The following is a 19,304-nucleotide window of genomic DNA, read 5'->3' on the forward strand; positions in this document are numbered from 1 at the left end:
AGGAGAAGGAGGAGGAGGCGGTGCAACAGGAGGAGGAGGAGGATCCCCGTTGCCACCGAACTAGGAGGCATTGTCCCCAGCACAACCCTGCAAGGGGTGTGCAGCTGTGTCTTAGCTGCTCGATTCAGATAATCCTATCCACACATGACCCTTCAGCTCCCACTTTCAGTGGCTATCGCAATGAGTGCCTTCACGCACAATTGCCCACTCCCAAATGAAACAACTGACCAGATATAAGTATCAAAAATAAAGATTTATCAAAATATTCAATTCAGTGCAAAAACACAACATAAACAAAAAACTATCATCAACTAACACCAATAATCATGTTTTACCCCTGTGCCATGTCCTTAGAACACCTCTCACGTGTGCCTACCCTAACACCATGCCTAAGTGTGTCTCCTGTGGCTGCATCATTGGTCTGGGAAGACTGCTGTAGTTGTTGTGAGAGAGCTACAGATAGATGTCTTTGTCGGACGCCCTCGAACACCTTTGGGCCTAGAAGGGTCGGGTGCAGACTGGCTTGGCTTGGGTGAAACCATGCGTGGAGACACTGGCGAGTAACAAGTCTGGGGCCAGGAATGATGTGATCCTGAAGGAGCATATCATCAGGACCCTGGTCCGAGGAGCCTGAGTCACTCCCCGGGGCCGGCACCTTACCACCACCACCAAGCTGAGGGAGGTCAGGTTGCTGCTGTGGCGTGACACCGGAAGGTCCCCCGCGGCCTGTGGTGGACCCAGCCGCTAATGCAACACTGGTGGCATCGAGCTGAGATTGCATGAGAGCAGCCAGAGTCTCAAATCCACCAGAGATGGCAGCAGTTTGACGCTCCATGGCAGCAGTTTGACGTTCTGTGACCTGTTGCTCAGCGAGCATAAGAGCATTCTGAGCTTCCAGGGCCATGGCCAACCTCTCCAATCCAGCACCGATGCGATTGTTCACTCGTGCCTGTGCCGAAATGGCAGCTGCTACATCACCTGCAGATTGCAGCGTCTCAAGTGGATCGGCATGGACACTCTGGGAGTCCACCATCGCCTGCACACTGGCAATGATGGACTCCATGGTGTGCGCAGAGCTGTCGACTATGCGGGAGGCAGATTCCTCCACACTGCTGACCACTTCTGACAGCCTCTCTGGCACCCTTGTCAATGCCCACAACATCTGGGAATGCATGGCCTCCACCCTTCTTTCGTAAGCCGCTATGTCGATGGCATCATCTGAGTCCTCGTCGGTAGAACTCTGGTGCAAACTCGCCCCCCCTGCCCCCGGAGAGGTTGCCTAGCCCCGTCACCATGCTGCAGCCTGCTAGTCCCCAGTGCAATACCCAGTGCCGCCCCACCTACCACGTCAACTACTTCAGACCACGCACTCCCACCAGTATCTGAGCTGGCACGTGTGGGTGGACGCAGTGACGCACTTGTGCCATCCTCCTCCTCTTCTTCCTCTTCTTCCTCTTCTTCCTCTTCTTCCTCTTCTTCCTCTTCTTCTTCCTCTTCCATCATCTGGATGAGCCGGGGAGTGCTGACAATGGCCTCTTCATCGCTTGAGGCCTTAATCTCATCAATGCTTGTCGAGATTGGAGGGCTTCTGACCACAGGCCTGTGCTTCAGACCTGCAGTTGGTCTCGCAGGTGGTGTGTCGGTGTGTCTGTTTGTGCTGTGCTGCCAGTCAGTGTCTCATCGGCAAGCATAAATGGGAGAAGGGCTGCCATGAGGGGGAGGTGGGGGACGAAGACATGGAGGATGCAAATAACAGACTTCCATGAAGGAAAGGGACAGTAGGCGCTGGCGGATTGAAGGAGAGCCTTACTTACCATATCGGCGTCAGCACTACTGTTGGTCACAGGGAATGCAGCAAGGCTGCCGACCACTGCCTGAGCCCTCTGCTTTAAAGGTGTAAGCACCTGTGTGTCTGCGTCGCCACCCCCGGTCCTCCTTTGCTCAGCTCTATTGATGTCAGTTTAGCCTGCAAAAGAAAGAATGGTTGGTGAGTACGACTGATGACGCATCAGAACTGAGTGCACAAGTGTTTGTCCGTGACGAAAGGGAGCCTCCATTGTGAGAACACACACATTATGTATAGAGGCGTGAACAATGAAATGCTGCTTGAGTGACTAAACAGTGAGTATGGGAAATAAGGGCATGTTGAAGGAGAGTCATGCAGATGCAAGGTCAGCAGTTTCATAAGCTGGATGATGTCATGGAATCTCTTCTTGCACTGCACTGGCGTCCTCTGATATATGGAGGTACCTAACTCCTCCTGTGCTATCTCATTCAATGCATTATTTATGACGTGTCTGCTTGGTCTCCCCACGTCTGGAAACATCACTCGCCGTCTACCCTCCACACCTTACTTGAGGGCCTTGAGCTTCACATCCGTAAACCTATTTGCCCTGCTTCCTCGTCTCACGCCAGCCATCCTTCAATCCAACTCCTTCCCCCGTCGGCCTTGGTGAAAATCCTGGCAACTGGCTCATTAGAAACATTTACCTGCACGCTGAATTTCTCCGTGGGTATTCCACTCCAATTAAGACAGCCACACCACTGAAAGATGGACTTTGGAAGGGTTCCTTAGCGCTGCAATCTATTTTTTGAATTTTGGAGCTGAATATGGATCGGGCTGTAATGACCCCAAAAAGTCGGGAGGAGTGCCAGGTTTCCAGTGGTGCTGAATTTCGGCCCCTATATACATTGGTCCACGTCTGATTTTGTGTTTTTCTCACTGGCTCTGCAGACACCTTGCCTGTATAAAATGAGCTTATGGTTAATGCACTGGCCTAGCTTCTGAAATAGGCTTCTAAAAATTGTTCTAAGATTCGGTCTTTTTCAAGTGAGTATTTTTTGTTTGCTGGATTTTGCTAAATATACTGTTAGTGTAGAGGGCTGAATTTTTGCATTGCCAAACTTGTTTGCTAATAGTTTACCTACAGTTCATTTGCTTGCAGCAAAGTGCTGAAGAAGGAAATTCCTTTTGGGGGTTACAATAGAAACTCCAACTTGTTCAGAACTCTGTGGCCTGTATTCTGTCTCACTTGCCCATCATGTCGCTCCTTGCTGACCCACATTGGCTCCCTCATCACATTAAGTTTAAAATCCTGATCCTTACTTTCAAATCCCTCCATGGTCTCAAGCCATCCTATCTCTGCAATCTCCTCTACCTTACATTACTCCTATGCGCATTGGTGTACAGGTTGAACCTCCCTTATCGGAACCTTCGGGACCTGGCCTGTTCTGGATAAGGGATTTTTTCCGGACGATGGGTGGTCACGTTAAATTAGATGATATAGGTACTGAGCATGGGGATATCGAGGTTTGTTGGTTTGGGGCTGGGAGTGCAGCAGAGAGATTATGGGGGTGGGGGGGGGTGGTGGATCACTGGGTCAGGCCAGCGATTGTGGGAGACGGCAACGAGAAAGGACTTCAATTTGTTCACGTCGGAGTTCTGCCATGTGCTACCCGGTGGCCGGGAATGGTTCTGGATGAGGGGTGGCTCTGGATATGGGAGTTGTGCATAAGGGAGGTTCAACCTGTACTACTCAAACTTTTACCTGCATCCTCACTTCATCTCATCATTTAGCAGAGAACCAGCACAGATCAGTGGGCCAAATGACCACCTTTCATGCTGTAATCATTCTATGATTCTAATGGCAGAGCCTTCAGTCACTCTTGGCCTTACTTTTTGGAAATCTCTGTTTAAACCCCAAAACCTCTCTGATTCTCTCTCCAATTTAAAAACCTAATTTTAACCAAGCTTTCAGTCACCTCTCCTAGCTCTTCCACTGTGGCTTTATCTTCTATATTCCTTCTATCTATATTTTTTCTTCTTCTCCCCATTCCCTCTGCCAGCCCCCACTGTTAAGCTCTTTGGGATATTTTCTACATTAAAGGTGCCAGATACATGCAGGCAGGTTGTTGCAAGTAAGATTTAAATAACACAAAAATAAGTGGCTTCCCAATTTAGTTCATGTATCATTGATTACAAACAAACATCTCTCAGAAATGACATCAAATGGTGTGAAGTATAGTCATTTAGATACCCAGGGCTCAAGTTTCGGGCCGCGCCAAGAACGGCGCAGCCCCGACCTGGACGCCCGTTTTTCGCGCCACAAAGTGCGCCTAAAAAAAACTTACAGATTCTCTGGCTCCCTGCTGGTCCTCTGGAGCCGGGCGCGGCACAGCATGAGTTGTGGGGGGCGGAGCTAGGTCCTTGCGCTGAAAACAGTGCCGGGACTTCTGCACATGCGCGCTACAGTGGGCACGCATGTGCAGTAGCTCCAGGTGCCCAAAACTGTGTGGGAGGGGCCCGAAGCACGCAGCCCCGAGCCCTGGCCGAATGGCCTCACTGGGGCTGCGTGCATAAGGCTGCCTCCCACGCCCAGCTCCTGCTTCCTCCCGACTTGACTCGACTCGACTCGACTCCCGCCCCCGGACCGGACTGGACCCGACCCCGACCCTCCTCCCGCTTCCCTCCCCTCCTCCCCCCCCCGCCCCCGGACCGGACTGGACCGGACCCGACCCGCGCTCCCCCACCCGACCTGACCTCCCTCTCCCTTCCCCCCCCCCCTCCCCGACCTGAACCGAACCTGACCTCCCTCCCCCCGCCCCCAACACAAACCGAACCGACCCGAACTCTATATATTAATCTTTTGATTAATCTTTTGCTCTATCTATACTATTAATAATCTGAAATCTTTTGATAGAAATTTCTGTGGCAATTGCCACCTGGTGGATTTTCTGTAACATTACACTTGGGATTTCAAATGCAGTAAATGTAAACAGAGAACACTTTAAAATTGTAATGTTAACATATAATTACATTTCTAGTTTCAAGATTTATTGGTGAAATTTGGACGTTCAACAGGAAGTACATTCCAAGATTGTTTTCTTTTTGTAGGAGAGATTGAACTCCTAAAACCTTACAGTATACAAACCCATTGAACCACTGGGCAACCTTTTATTTATTGCATTTTGAATAATCTTGAATTGAAAAGTTAATCATTTTTATTCACCCATCTTTGTTAAGTTAGTTAGTAATACCAACTATCAAACCACACTGGTATCGTCTGACACATTCAAACCCCCTTGCTAGCATTGTGATGATGGCTCCTTTTGCTTCTGGATCTTGTGTGACGTCTCTAGGACCACCATTACCATCTGTTTGTCACCTTTTTCCTCCCCATACCACTGCTCTTTTTGAGCCTGCCACCACCATTTCCACCAATTCCGAGATTGGCTGGTTAGTCACTTCATTTGCTGTTTGTGATTTTTCTCTGCAAAAATTGTCTGCATTTACATAAGAACACAAGAGTAATTTATCTATTATGAAGCACATTGGGTCATCCCAGACGGTGAGCTACGGTACTCTTTCAATGCAAATTCTTCTAATTTCCAAAGGTCCAGCAAAGTGGAATAGTGCTTCTGGGAAAAATACAGTTGGTGACACATTCATAATTCTGCACACCTATCAATGTTGTTTGAGGTGAATACATGGCAATTAATTTGACAAAACATTTTAAAACCAAAGCGTTTCATAGAAATGTCATCTTGTTATGAAACCCAATGTGCACTGCACGAAACAACAACTTGCACTTATATAGTGCATCTTTAATAGAGTAAAACATCCTAAGGTGCTTCACAGGAGCAAAATCAAACAAAAATTGATACCGAGCCAAAGAAGCAGATATTGGAATAGGTGACTAAAAGCTTGGTCAGAGAGGTAGGTTTTAAGGAGCATCTTAAAGGAAGAGAAAGTGATGGAGAGGTTTAAGGAGGGAACTCTAGCTGTTTGGGTCTAAATCACATTCTGCATTGCTGTGATGCAAAAATGACCATATAGCTCCATAGTCTCTTCTAGATCTGATGCCAGGGCAGAGTACAACTCCGGTGCGGTATTAAAGTTAGATTGAAAAGAAGTTGTGGGTCCCTGCATTTTCCTAACACTTGGGTTTATTGCTCTAGGTATATAATATGCAGAATCATAAATAAATACATACAGCAGGTAGTCTTCTATAATAACGAAGGAAATAAGTATTTTGAAAGTTGCTACTGTCATTTGTTACTCAGTTACAAGATGCGTACAATATTTTATTTTTTAGGTAGTTTTGTTGTTAAAGTAAAGATGTTTATAAAATGTTCATGAGGCCATTTGAATTTTCACTGTATATTTAAAACAAGTTTCAGTATAGCAATACATATGATGCTGATGGGACCACTTTGGTAGCAGGTTGGACAGCTTCCTTATTTATACTTTGGCTCCCTTTCTCGCCAAGGATTGATCTATGTATATGTTGGTAACGATGTCCTTTTGCTTACAGGTTGAAAACAGGCCAAAGTACTATGGAAGAGAGTATGTCAACCATTTTCTATTTTGTTTGTATTTAACTCTGTGTTTTGCAAATCATTCCAAAAAACAGAAAATATTTTTTTGAATTGGGATAGAAGCTAAACTGCAAATCAGATTGATATTGGATAAGCAGTTCTGCAGCAGTGATGTATTTAAACATAGAAACATTGAAAATAGGTGCAGGAGCAGGCCATTCGGCCCTTCGAGCCTGCACTGCCATTCAATATGATCATGGCTGATCATGCAATCTCCGTACCCCATCCATGCCTCCTCTCTATACCCCCTGATCCCTTTAGCCGTAAGAGCCACATCTAACTCCCTTTTGAATATGTCCAACGAACTGGACTCAACAACTTTCTGTGGCAGAGAATTCCACAGGTTCACAACTCTCTAGTTAAAAAAGTTTCTCCTCATCTCGGTCCTATATGGCTTACCCCTTATCTTTAGACTGTGACCCCTGGTTCTGGACTTCCCCAACATCAGGAACATTCTACCTGCATCTAACCTGTCCAGTCCCGTCAGAATTTTATACGTTTCTATGAGATCCCCTCTCATTCTTCTAAATTCCAGTGAGTATAAACCTAACCGATCTAGTCTTTCCTCATATGTCAGTCCTGCCATCCTGGGAATCAGTCTGGTGAACCTTCGCTGCACTCCCTCAATAGCAAGTCTGTCCTTCCTCAGATTAGGAGACCAAAACTGTACACAATACTCAAGGTGTGGTCTCACCAAGGCCCTGTACAACTGCAGTAAGACCTCCCTGTTCCTATACTCAAATCCCCTCGCTATGAAGGCCAGCATGCCATTTGCTTTCTTTACTGCCTGCTATACCTGCATGCCTATCTTCAATGACTGATGTACCATGACACCAAGGTCTCTTTGTACCTCCCCTTTTACTAATCTGTCACCATTCAGATAATAATCTGCCTTCGTGTTTTTGCCACCAAAGTGGATAACCTCACATTTGTTCACATTATACTGCATCTGCCATGCATTTGCCCATTTAGTTTATTTGAAGCACGGTTTATGCATGATTGAGTTTCATATTTATGATAAAGTTTGGTTTGTAGTAGTGTTATGATGTCAAACCTGCATTCTTTACCAACATTGTGATGTAAAAATGCAATTTTATGCTATGACACACCAGAAATCATTTCTCTGCCACATTGCAGCAGAGCCTATTTCTATATCACAGCACAAAAACGATAATGTATAAATCTGAGCATTCCCCTCAAGTTACAGTGCAGCAGATCAAGAATATCATCAGTTTTAGTTGTTACTTTACACTTGTCATGTCTCTCATACACTTCGCAAGGCTTGTTTGACCTATTTAAGGAACATTTGTAGAAGCTGTTTTATATGACAGCACAGAAGAACTGAATTCTCAAAAGTTTGCATTTTGTAGCAAACCATGCTTGTGTCGGTTTCTTTGTTACTGACTTATTTATATAAAAACACAACACGAGAGGAGGGAGAGGAGGGAGGGAGAGGAGGGAGGGAGGGAGGGAGAGAGAGAGACCAGGGGGGGGGGGGGGGGAGCGGGTGTCGGGTCAGGTCTGGGCGGGGGAGCGGGTGTCGGGTCTGGTCGGAACGGTTGTCGGGGGCGGGGAGCAGGAGCTGGCCGTGGGAGGAGCCTTATCCACGCAGCCCCAGTGAGGCCATTCAGCCAGGGCTAGGGGCTGCGTGCTTCGGGCCCCTCCCACACAGTTCGGCGCCTGGAGCTACTGCACTTGCGTGCCGACTGTAGCGCGCATGTGCAGAGGTCCCGGCACTGTTTTCAGCGCCGGGACCTGGCTCCGCCCCCCCCCACAGCTCGTGCTGGCTGCGCCGAGGGCCAGAGGACCTGTAAGTAGGTGGAGAATACCGAGGATATTTTTAGGCGCGAAAAACGGGCGCCCAGTTCGGAGGGGCACCCATTTTTTTTCTTGTGGAAACTTGGGCCCATAATATGTTACGCTGCAACAATTAGTTAAAAATGTTCAAATTCCCAGAAGAATCAAATTTGGTGTTACCAAATTGACTGTTGTAAAGACCCACATATGTACTGGATAACAGATCTTCAACTTCTTCCAGACAAAGTTCCAAAGATAGTTAGCTTTACAAAATAGAATGTAATAACCAGTAACATTGATACAAGTTAGAGACTGCAACAGCACTTTACTCTCTTTCTTTCCTTTTCCATTTTAATTATTCTCTCTCTCCTGTTCTTCTCAGCCCAAACCTTCTGGGTTTTGATTTAAGTACCCAACATCTGTCGGGTTAGAAAGAGCCACAACTGCACCTTCCCACAGCCCTGACCCTCATGATTGTAAAACTATACTTATCACAAGAAAATTTTTTTGTCAGTCATGTAAAATGTTTGCAAAATTTCTCTCATTGGAGCCACAAATCAATTGAAAGTACTGTTTCTGTTCCTTTGAACAAGACTATTTACATTTCTGTAGATCTTGTATGCTGCCACTTTGCTAACTCCATGCTCAAAGTGGGTTTGTATGAACAAATAAGGCGGACCTGTATTTTACAAATATTTACATGGCATACTCTGAACTGTGATTTGGGATAACACATCCTCCATTTTTTGCGGGTTATCCTGCAAACGCGACTAATGGGCATTACTGCAATGTGGCATTTTTATTTATTTTTTTAAATTGAGCCCTTAGTTCCTATTGTTTATAGAAAGTAAATTCAAACTAAAGTATCGAAATGAGTGGTACTTATTAAATATGATTTAAGTATGTTTTTAAATAGATCATAAGTTCACTTATACAGCAATAATTGCTATAAATGTGAGCAATCGGAGGCATGGACTGTTGTAATTAACAAAATATTATAAATCTAAAAAATTAATCGTTCAGCTAATCAGATAATTAGACATTTTTTTTAAAGAGTTAACCTATCAGTATGGTTCCAAGATGTAGATCATATATCAAAATCTTTTTAATGACAATGTTTTGTTGTGCTCTATTTTGCCTATTGAAAAATCAATAAAATTACAATCTGCAAAATTGATCTAAATGGGCAGATCAGTTACTTTCAAAGAAAGTGCAACTCAGTAATTTGTAGATGTGCTATGAAAGTGTCAAAGTCTAGTTTGGTTTTATTGCAAAGCTATATTCTGAAGCTACTTAATTTAAAACAATAAAACATTTTTTAATCGATGCAACAAAAATAGCATTTGAAAAATGTTAAAATGATTGGGGCCGAAATCCAAGGTCCGGATAAGGCCCGTTACCGCCATTTTACGGCAGCCATGCGGCGGAATCGAGTGGCGGCCACGTTGCAGTCCATTGGCCGCCACGATCCAAATTCAGCTCGGGGATTTTTTGGGCGGTCCCCACTTCCGCCCCGCTGCTGCCAACCGCCCCAAGCGCACCATCAAACCGCGCACCGCCACTCTCCCGCACCTCCATCCCACTCCGCGCGAAATTTACCTAAAACAATCCACGAGACTCCACGCGGTGCCCCCAACAGCTTTTTCTGTCGCACCTTGTTGTTTGTGTGTGAGCCACGGCAGCGCGGTGGCCTTTCAAGGGGAAGGTGCACTGCCGCGGCCACCATGTTTTTTTTTAACCAGCCGACTTCCCAATCGGCTGGATAATTATGGCCCCGGGTTCAGCCGAGCCGTCAACAGCTGGCTGAACCCTCTTGGGTTAGGAACCTTTCCTGGTGGCCCAGTGGCCGAACCTAACAAATCGCTGCTTCTCTCTGCTTTCAATGAGGGGAGAGATGTGGTGACGCACACGCTCTGACATCACCACCCTCCCACTTCTGCCCTTCACCAGCACTTACCGCCGCACTGCCGCCCCCATTATTGACCGACTTCCGGTCCGCTCCAAACAAATTGTCAAAGAGGAGAAAATGGATCAACGGTCCGCCTGGTCAGACCTGACAGTAAAAAAACATTTTTTTTTTTTGAAAAAAGGTAGGTTTGCCTGCTTTCTGGCGGGCCTGAATTTTGGCCCCATTGTCTTTTTAGAAAAATATTCAGCAAAGTTGCTTCAGTGTTTATAAACAAAATGAAATGAAATGACTTGCAAAATTATCATGTTATTTGTGTCATTGTGACCTCATCACACAACGGCCTATGGTTTTGGTGACTCAGTGTTTGGTGATTCCATTACCGCTCATTTTGAAGGTTTTATTGGTAAAAGTTTTAAAACACTTCGAGCAACAATCTGGCCGCAATAAATAGAAATTATTTTTCAATCTGCGTGGCAGTACCTCAATTTCTTTACCATTTCTCAGATTTGTAGGTGCAAAATTGGATAGTTATATTAGAAAATGGTCCAATCATGGCTAATGGGAAATTGAAGATAGTATTGGATTGAAGGAAAAAGCTTATAATATTGTCAAAAAGAACAGTAAGCCTCAGGATTGGGAGGAATTTATAATTCAGCAGAGTATGACCAAGAAATTGATAGAGAGAGAAAAGGGAATGAGAGTAAACTAGCAAAAGACATAAAAACGGATTGTAAATGCTTCTATGGATATGCAAAAAGGAAGAGATTGGCAAAAGTAAATGTGGGTCCCTTACAGGCAGAGACAGGAGAAATTTTATTTGGGAACAAGGAAATGGCAGAGATATTAAGCAAATATTTTGTGTCTGTCTTATAGAAGAAGACACAAAAAACATTCTGGAAATAGCAGTGAACCAAGAGTCTAGTGAAAATGATGAACTTAAAGACATTAGTATTGGTAAAGAAATAGTAGCGGAGAAATTAATGGGACTACCAGCTGACGATTCTCATGGACCTAATGGTCTATATCCTAGGGTTTTAAAAGATGTGGTTGCAGAGATAATGGATGCATTGGTTGTGATCGTCCCGGATTCCCTAGATTCTAGAACGATCCCCACAGATAGAAATGTAGTAAATGTAACACTGCTATTCAAGAAAGATGGGGAACTATAGGCCAGTTAGCTTGACATTAGTAGTAGACAAAATGCTAGAATCTATTACTAGGGACATAGTAACAGGGGACTTAGAAAATCATAATATGATTGGGCAGAATCAGCACAGATTTAAGACAAATCTAAAGAGTTTTTTGAGGTTGTAACTAGCAGGGTAGATAAAGTGGATATCGGGTTCTTGGATTTTCAGAAAGCATTCGATAAGGTGCCACACAAAAGGTTATTGCACAAAAATAGGATTCATGGGGTCATGGGATGAGGGCAATCTATTAGCATGGATTGAGGATTAGTTAATAGACAGAAAACAAAAGAAGCAAGTCATTTTTGGGTTGCCGGTGAGTAGAGTACTGCAAGAATCAGTGCTTAAGAACATAAGAAATAGGAGCAGGAGTAGGCCATTAGGCCCTTCGAGCCTGCTCCACCATTTAATAAGATCATGGCTGATATGATCTTGGACTCAGCTCCACTTCCCTTGGGCCTCAGCTATTTATAATCTGTGTCAATGATGTAGATGAGGGACCGAGGTACAGTATCCAAGTTTGGTGATGATACAAAGCTAGGTAGAAAAGTAAATTGTGAGGAGGCTGCAGAGAGATATAGACATATTAAGTGAGTGGGCAAGAACATGGCCGATGGAATCTAATGTGGAGATATGTAGGAAAATTTTGGTAGGAAAAATAGAAAAACAGTATTTTTTAAATGGTGAGAGATTGGAAAATGTTGGTATTCAGAGGGACCTGGGTGTCCTTGTACACAAATTGCTGAAAATTAACATGCAGGTACAGCAATAAATTAGAAAGCAATGGTATGCAAGCCTTCATTACAAAAGGATTGGAGTATAACAGTAAAGAAGGCTTACTGCAATTATAAAGGGCCCTGGTGAGACCACACCTGGAGTATTGTGTACAGCTTTGGTCTCCCGACTTAAGGAAGGATATATTTGTCTGAGAAGGGGATATTGTCTGCAAGAAGAGATTGAGGAGACTAGGCCAATATTACCTAGAATTGAGAAGAATGGGAGGTGATGTCATTGAAACATATAAAATTCTTACAGGACTTGACTGGATAGTTGCTCGGAGGATATTCAGGACAGAAATTGATAGATTCTTGGATATTAAGGGAATCAAGGGATATGGGAATAGTGCGGGAAGATGGACTTGACGTAGAAGATCAGCTATGATTGTGTTGAATGGCTGAGCAGGCTCAAATAGCCGGATGGCCTTCTCCTGCTCCTATTTCTTATCTTCTTATGTTCTTATATTTTTATACGAGATCACTGTGATATTATCATCAAAATACAGTCATTACTCTGGCTTCATATGTTTTCAATTTTAAATGTATGTAGTTTGTTGATGTTGCTTTGAATTATATATGCTTGGGCCTAAAGTGTATTTATAGTAATGTTGGCACATTGGGGTGCAGGGAATATACTGAAACTGCATGCAATTTGGTTAAAACACAGTTTTGCAATCTGTACTGAAAACTGATGTGGTTTCTCCTCTCAGGTTCCATGGGATGATATCTCGTGAGCAGGCTGATGAACTGCTTAGTGGAGTTGAGGGAGCTTATCTCATCAGGGAGAGCCAACGTCAGCCTGGCAGCAATACATTGGCTCTGAGGTCAGTTTCTGTTCCTAATGTCGATGAACTGAACAAATTATATTGAACTTTTCTATTTTCTAAAAAAAAACTAGGGGTAATGATTGTTACATTTTTGGGTTTCTTTACATTTCTTACTCTAGATATTTATATTTTAGATTATTCTCGTAGTTGCTCCCATCGATGCCAACTGTCCAAGTTTTCTGTCTTTTTATTCCTTACTTGTGCTGTTTGTATTCGTGTCTGCCAATCAGCAGATTTCAAATTTTTTGCACTCCTCCCAGGACACCCCTTGAGCCACCATGACTCAGTTCTTGTGTGCATGCACAACGTACTGCAGATTTCCCAGTGCAGATCAGGACAACAGTAAATCACAGCAGAGGCACAAGATCGATTGGAACTGGACATAAAAAGTAAGCTATGCACTCCAATTTAAAGTGAGCTGCAGAGTGCTCAGACTTCTTCATATCTCTTGATCTCTTGTGGGCTTGAAGACTTTTTTTTCTTACAAAATTAACGGTAATGTAAAAACATGACAGAACTATGGTGTATACCAAATTGTGAGCAGCACCTCATAGAATAATATTAGAACTATGCACCAAAGCAACAATATTTTCAACTTTACTCAGCTTATCATATTTTTACTACTAGGTTTTGTTGGTATTTGTATTCCATCCATTCACACCAGGTCTAGCCTATAGGTCTTGTTTCCCCCATGGTCAGGCCAGTGTCTGACATAAGGAACTAACCTAGTAAATGTAGTGGTTATATTATTGAACTGGTATCCCAGAAGTCACGAGTTCAAATCCCACTATGGGAAGTTGTAAAATTGAATTCAATAAATCTTGTAATTTATGGCCTAGCACCAGGACAAAATAATCATCAAAGTTACCATTTTATTGTAAAAACCTAACTGGTTCACTGAAAGCCCTACCTAATCTGGTCTACATGCGATTCCAGTCCCACACTATATAGTTGATTTTTAATAGCCGCTGAAGTGGCCTAGCAAGGTAGTCAATTGTTAGATGCCTGTTACAGAATAGAATATTAAGAGAAGTATTGGACAAGCCTATTGGCAATTACTCATGCATCAGATTAGGACAAGACTCTAGCAATCTAGTGGGAGAGCGATAGTGATAGGGGATTCAATTGTAAAGGGAATAGATAGGCGTTTCTGCAGCCGCAACCGAGACTCCAGGATGGTATGTTGCCTCCCTGGTGCAAGGGTCAAGGATGTCTCGGAGCGGGTGCAGGACATTCTAAAAAGGGAGGGAGATCAGCCAGTTGTCGTGGTGCACATTGGTACCAACGACATAGGTAAAAAAAGGGATGAGGTCCTACGAAACGAATTTAAGGAGCTAGGAGCTAAATTAAAAAGTAGGACCTCAAAAGTAGTAATCTCGGAATTGCTACCAGTGCCACGTGATAGTAAGAGTAGGAATCGCAGGATAGCGCAGATGAATACGTAGCTTGAGCAGTGGTGCAGCAGGGAGGGATTCAAATTCCTGGAGCATTGGAACCGGTTCTGGGGGAGGTGGGACCAGTACAAACCGGACGGTCTGCACCTGGGCAGGACCGGAACCAATGTCCTAGGGGGAGTGTTTGCTAGTGCTGTTGGGGAGGATTTAAACTAATATGGCAGGGGGATGGGAACCAATGCAGGGAGACAGAGGGAAACAAAAAGGAGACAAAAGCAAAAGACAGAAAGGAGATGAGGAAAAGTGGAGGGCAGAGAAACCCAAGGCAAAGAACAAAAAGGGCCACTGTACAGCAAAATTCTAAAAGGACAAAGGGTGTTAAAAAAACAAGCCTGAAGGCTTTGTGTCTTAATGCAAGGAGAATCCGCAATAAGATGGATGAATTAACTGTGCAAATAGATGTTAACAAATATGATGTGATTGGGATTACGGAGACGTGGCTCCAGGATGATCAGGGCTGGGAACTCAACATCCAGGGGTATTCAACATTCAGGAAAGATAGAATAAAAGGAAAAGGAGGTGGGGTAGCATTGCTGGTTAAGGAGGAAATTAAGGCAATAGTTCGGAAGGACATTAGCTTGGATGATGTGGAATCTATATGGGTAGAGCTGCAGAATACCAAAGGGCAAAAAACGTTAGTGGGAGTTGTGTACAGACCTCCAAACAGTAGTAGTGATGTTGGGGAGGGCATCAAACATGAAATTAGTGGTGCGTGCAATAAAGGTGCAGCAGTTATAATGGGTGACTTTAATATGCACATAGATTGGGTTAACCAAACTGGAAGCAATACGGTGGAGGAGGATTTCCTGGAGTGCATAAGGGATGGTTTTTTAGACCAATATGTCGAGGAACCAACTAGGGGGGAGGCCATCTTAGACTGGGTGTTGTGTAATGAGAGAGGATTAATTAGCAATCTCGTTGTGCGAGACCCCTTGGGGAAGAGTGACCATAATATGGTGGAATTCTGCATTAGGATGGAGAATGAAACAGTTAATTCAGAGACCATGGTCCAGAACTTAAAGAAGGGTAACTTTGAAAGGTATGAGGCGTGAATTGGCTAGGATAGATTGGCGAATGATACTGAAGGGGTTGACTGTGGATGGGCAATGGCAGACATTTAGAGACCGCATGGATGAACTACAACAATTATACATTCCTGTCTGGCGTAAAAATAAAAAAGGGAAGGTGGCTCAACCGTGGCTATCAAGGGAAATCAGGGACAGTATTAAAGCCAAGGAAGTGGCATACAAATTGGCCAGAAATAGCAGCGAACCCGGGGACTGGGAGAAATTTAGAACTCAGCAGAGGAGGACAAAGGGTTTGATTAGGGCAGGGAAAATGGAGTACGAGAAGAAGCTTGCAGGGAACATTAAGACGGATTGCAAAAGTTTCTATAGATATGTAAAGAGAAAAAGGTTAGTAAAGACAAACGTAGGTCCCCTGCAGTCAGAATCAGGGGAAGTCATAACGGGGAACAAAGAAATGGCGGACCAATTGAACAAGTACTTTGGTTCGGTATTCACTGAGGAAGACACAAACAACCTTCCGGATATAAAAGGGGTCGGAGGGTCTAGTAAGGAGGAGGAACTGAGGGAAATCCTTATTAGTCAGGAAATTGTGTTGGGGAAATTGATGGGATTGAAGGCCGATAAATCCCCAGGGCCTGATGGACTGCATCCCAGAGTACTTAAGGAGGTGGCCTTGGAAATAGTGGATGCATTGACAGTCATTTTCCAACATTCCATTGACTCTGGATCAGTTCCTATGGAGTGGAGGGTAGCCAATGTAACCCCACTTTTTTAAAAAGGAGGGAGAGAGATAACAGGGAATTATAGACCGGTCAGCCTGACATCGGTAGTGGGTAAAATGATGGAATCAATTATTAAGGATGTCATAGCAGTGCATTTGGAAAGAGGTGATATGATAGGTCCAAGTCAGCATGGATTTGTGAAAGGGAAATCATGCTTGACAAATCTTCTGGAATTTCTTGAGGATGTTTCCAGTAGAGTGGACAAGGGAGAACCAGTTGATGTGGTATATTTGGACTTTCAGAAGGCTTTCGACAAGATCCCACACAAGAGATTAATGTGCAAAGTTAAAGCACATGGGATTGGGGGTAGTGTGCTGACATGGATTGAGACCTGGTTGTCCGACAGGAAGCAAAGAGTAGGAGTAAATGGGTACTTTTCAGAATGGCAGGCAGTGACTAGTGGGGTACCGCAAGGTTCTGTGCTGGGGCCCCAGCTGTTTACATTGTACATTAATGATTTAGACGAGGGGATTAAATGTAGTATCTCCAAATTTGCGGATGACACTAAGTTGGGTGGCAGTGTGAGCTGCGAGGAGGATGCTATGAGGCTGCAGAGCGACTTGGATAGGTTAGGTGAGTTGGCAAATGCATGGCAGATGAAGTATAATGTGGATGAATGTGAGGTTATCCACTTTGGTGGTAAAAACAGAGAGACAGACTATTATCTGAATGGTGACAGATTCGGAAAAGGGGAGGTGCAACGAGACCTGGGTGTCATGGTACATCAGTCATTGAAGGTTGGCATGCAGGTACAGCAGGCGGTTAAGAAAGCAAATGGCATGTTGGCCTTCATAGCGAGGGGATTTGAGTACAGGGCAGGGAGGTGTTGCTACAGTTGTACAGGGCCTTGGTGAGGCCACACCTGGAGTATTGTGTACAGTTTTGGTCTCCTAACTTGAGGAAGGACATTCTTGCTATTGAGGGAGTGCAGCGAAGGTTCACCAGACTGATTCCCGGGATGGCGGGACTGACCTATCAAGAAAGACTGGATCAACTGGGCTTGTATTCACTGGAATTCAGAAGAATGAGAGGATACCTCATAGAAACGTTTAAAATTCTGACGGGGTTAGACAGGTTAGATGCAGGAAGAATGTTCCCAATGTTGGGGAAGTCCAGAACCAGGGGACACAGTCTAAGGATAAGGGGTAAGCCATTTAGGACCGAGATGAGGAGGAATTTCTTCACCCAGAGAGTGGTGAACCTGTGGAATCCTCTACCACAGAAAGTTGTTGAGGCCAATCACTAAATATATTCAAAAAGGAGTTAGATGGAGTCCTTACTACTAGGGGAATCAAGGGGTATGGTGAGAAAGCAGGAATGGGGTACTGAAGTTGCATGTTCAGCCATGAACTCATTGAATGGCGGTGCAGGCTAGAAGGGCCGAATGGCCTACTCCTGCACCTATTTTCTATGTTTCTAATCCTAGCACAGTTGATCATGCAAAGACTTCCTCACTAACATCTGCAGATTAATGTCCAAGTTGGGAGAGTTCTCCCACAACGAGCCAAACAATCATTTGACATAATTATATTCACAGAGTCATATTTATCAGCCAACATCCCAAATTCCCCATGACACTTCTTGGATATGTCTTATCCTAGCGCAGGATAGACTCGCTGGCAGCAGAGGCACAGTTTTATACTGTAGCATTGGATGTACACAGCATTGACTCTGGACCCCATGGAGTCTCCTGGTTTCATGTCAAACAAGGCCAAGGAAGCTTCCTGCTGATTTCTAGCTACTACTATCTATCAATTGATAAATCAGTACTCACTCATAACCATCACCAGCAGGTAGCACTGAGGGACACTTAACACCAGCTGGTAGCACTATGGCATAAGATGTATTCTTGATGGGTGATCTCAATGTCCAGCAAGAGTGGCTTGGTTGTGCTACAGTTGACTGAGCTGCACAATTCCTGAAGGATGTACTTGCCAGAACGGACTTGCATCAGGTTCTTGTGAAGACAAAATCTTTTTCACATTGAGGATACCCTCCATCGTCGAATGTGGCACTACCGCCATGCTAAGTGGGTCAGACTAAGGAGAGATGTAGCAGCCCTCAGCAGCAGCAGAATTGTATACCAACAGAATTTGTAACCTCTTTGCTTGGCACATCCCTCATTCCTCCATCACTATCAAGCTGGGACACCAATTTTGGTTCAGTGGGAGTGCAGCAGGGCATACCAGGAGCAGGCATCAATGACATCTCTGCAGCTACCAATCTGCTCAATCACACTCTCACCACCACCTTTGCCCTCGTTCCTGTTAAAACAATTTCTCTCTCGCCTTGGCCATCCCCCCTGGTACAGCCCTGATCTTGGCTTCCTTAAGTCCAAGGGAAGTAGACTTGAATGGATATGGCGGACAAACTGGTTTAGCCATTCACTGCCAGATTTGACAGGACCACATAAAGCACTACCGAGTCCTGCTGTCGTCTGCCAAAATCGCACACTATTGCAGAATCATTCTGGAATGTAAAGCTAAACCGCGGCTTCTATTCTCCATGGCTAACCGTCTTTTTAAACCCCTCTCCCCAGTCTCCACCCTCACCTCCGACAATAAATGTGAGGAGCTCATGGACAACTTTGTCTCTATGATTGAGACCATCCGTTCGGCTGCCTCTGCCCCGTCCGTTTCTTCCCCTAGCCCACTGGGCCAAACTTCCTTGAAAGAAGCCTTATCCCTGACCTCGCATCTTTCTCCAGTTTCTCTCCGATCTCCCCTCATGATCTTTCCGAACTCATGAGACCCACTTCCTGCTCTCTTGATCCTATTCCCACCGCACTGCTGACCACAAAACTTAATTTTCTGGCTCCCATGTTAGCTGACATTGTTAATGGCTCTCTCTTCTAATGTACTGTCCCCCTCTCCGTCAAAACTGCCGTCATCAACCCTCTCCTCAAAAAAAAACAACCCTCGATCCCTCCGTCCTTGCAAACTACCGCCCCATCTCCAATCTCCCTTTCGTCTCAAGTCCTTGACCGTGTTGTTGCCTCTCAAATCCGTGCCCATCTTTCCCGCAATTCCATGTTTGAATCCCTCCAATCCGGTTTTTGTGCCTGCCACTCTACCGAAGTGGCTCTCATCAAAGTCATAAATGACATCCTTTGTGACCGTGACAAAGAAAAACTATCCCACCTCGTCCATCTTGACTTGTCTGCAGC

At 44.6% G+C, this 19,304-nt stretch overlaps 1 protein-coding gene across 4 annotated transcripts in view; it reads left to right on the forward strand.

The window, feature by feature from the left end:
* Positions 1 to 19,304, forward strand: part of chn2 (chimerin 2) — a 485,758-nt gene that overhangs the window by 280,076 nt on the left and 186,378 nt on the right. For 2 of the 4 annotated variants that reach the window (XM_070880837.1, XM_070880839.1), the window contains exons 5-6: positions 6,315 to 6,346; positions 12,758 to 12,871. In XM_070880837.1, coding sequence (XP_070736938.1) covers positions 6,315 to 6,346; positions 12,758 to 12,871 — 146 coding nt within the window. Of the gene's footprint in view, positions 1 to 6,314; positions 6,347 to 12,757; positions 12,872 to 13,240; positions 13,264 to 19,304 lie in introns of those variants that run through there. The other 2 variants (XM_070880840.1, XM_070880841.1) reach the window with 2 other exon arrangements.

This window comes from Pristiophorus japonicus, chromosome 5 (assembly GCF_044704955.1).
Source record: "Pristiophorus japonicus isolate sPriJap1 chromosome 5, sPriJap1.hap1, whole genome shotgun sequence".
NCBI lineage: Eukaryota > Metazoa > Chordata > Chondrichthyes > Pristiophoridae > Pristiophorus > Pristiophorus japonicus.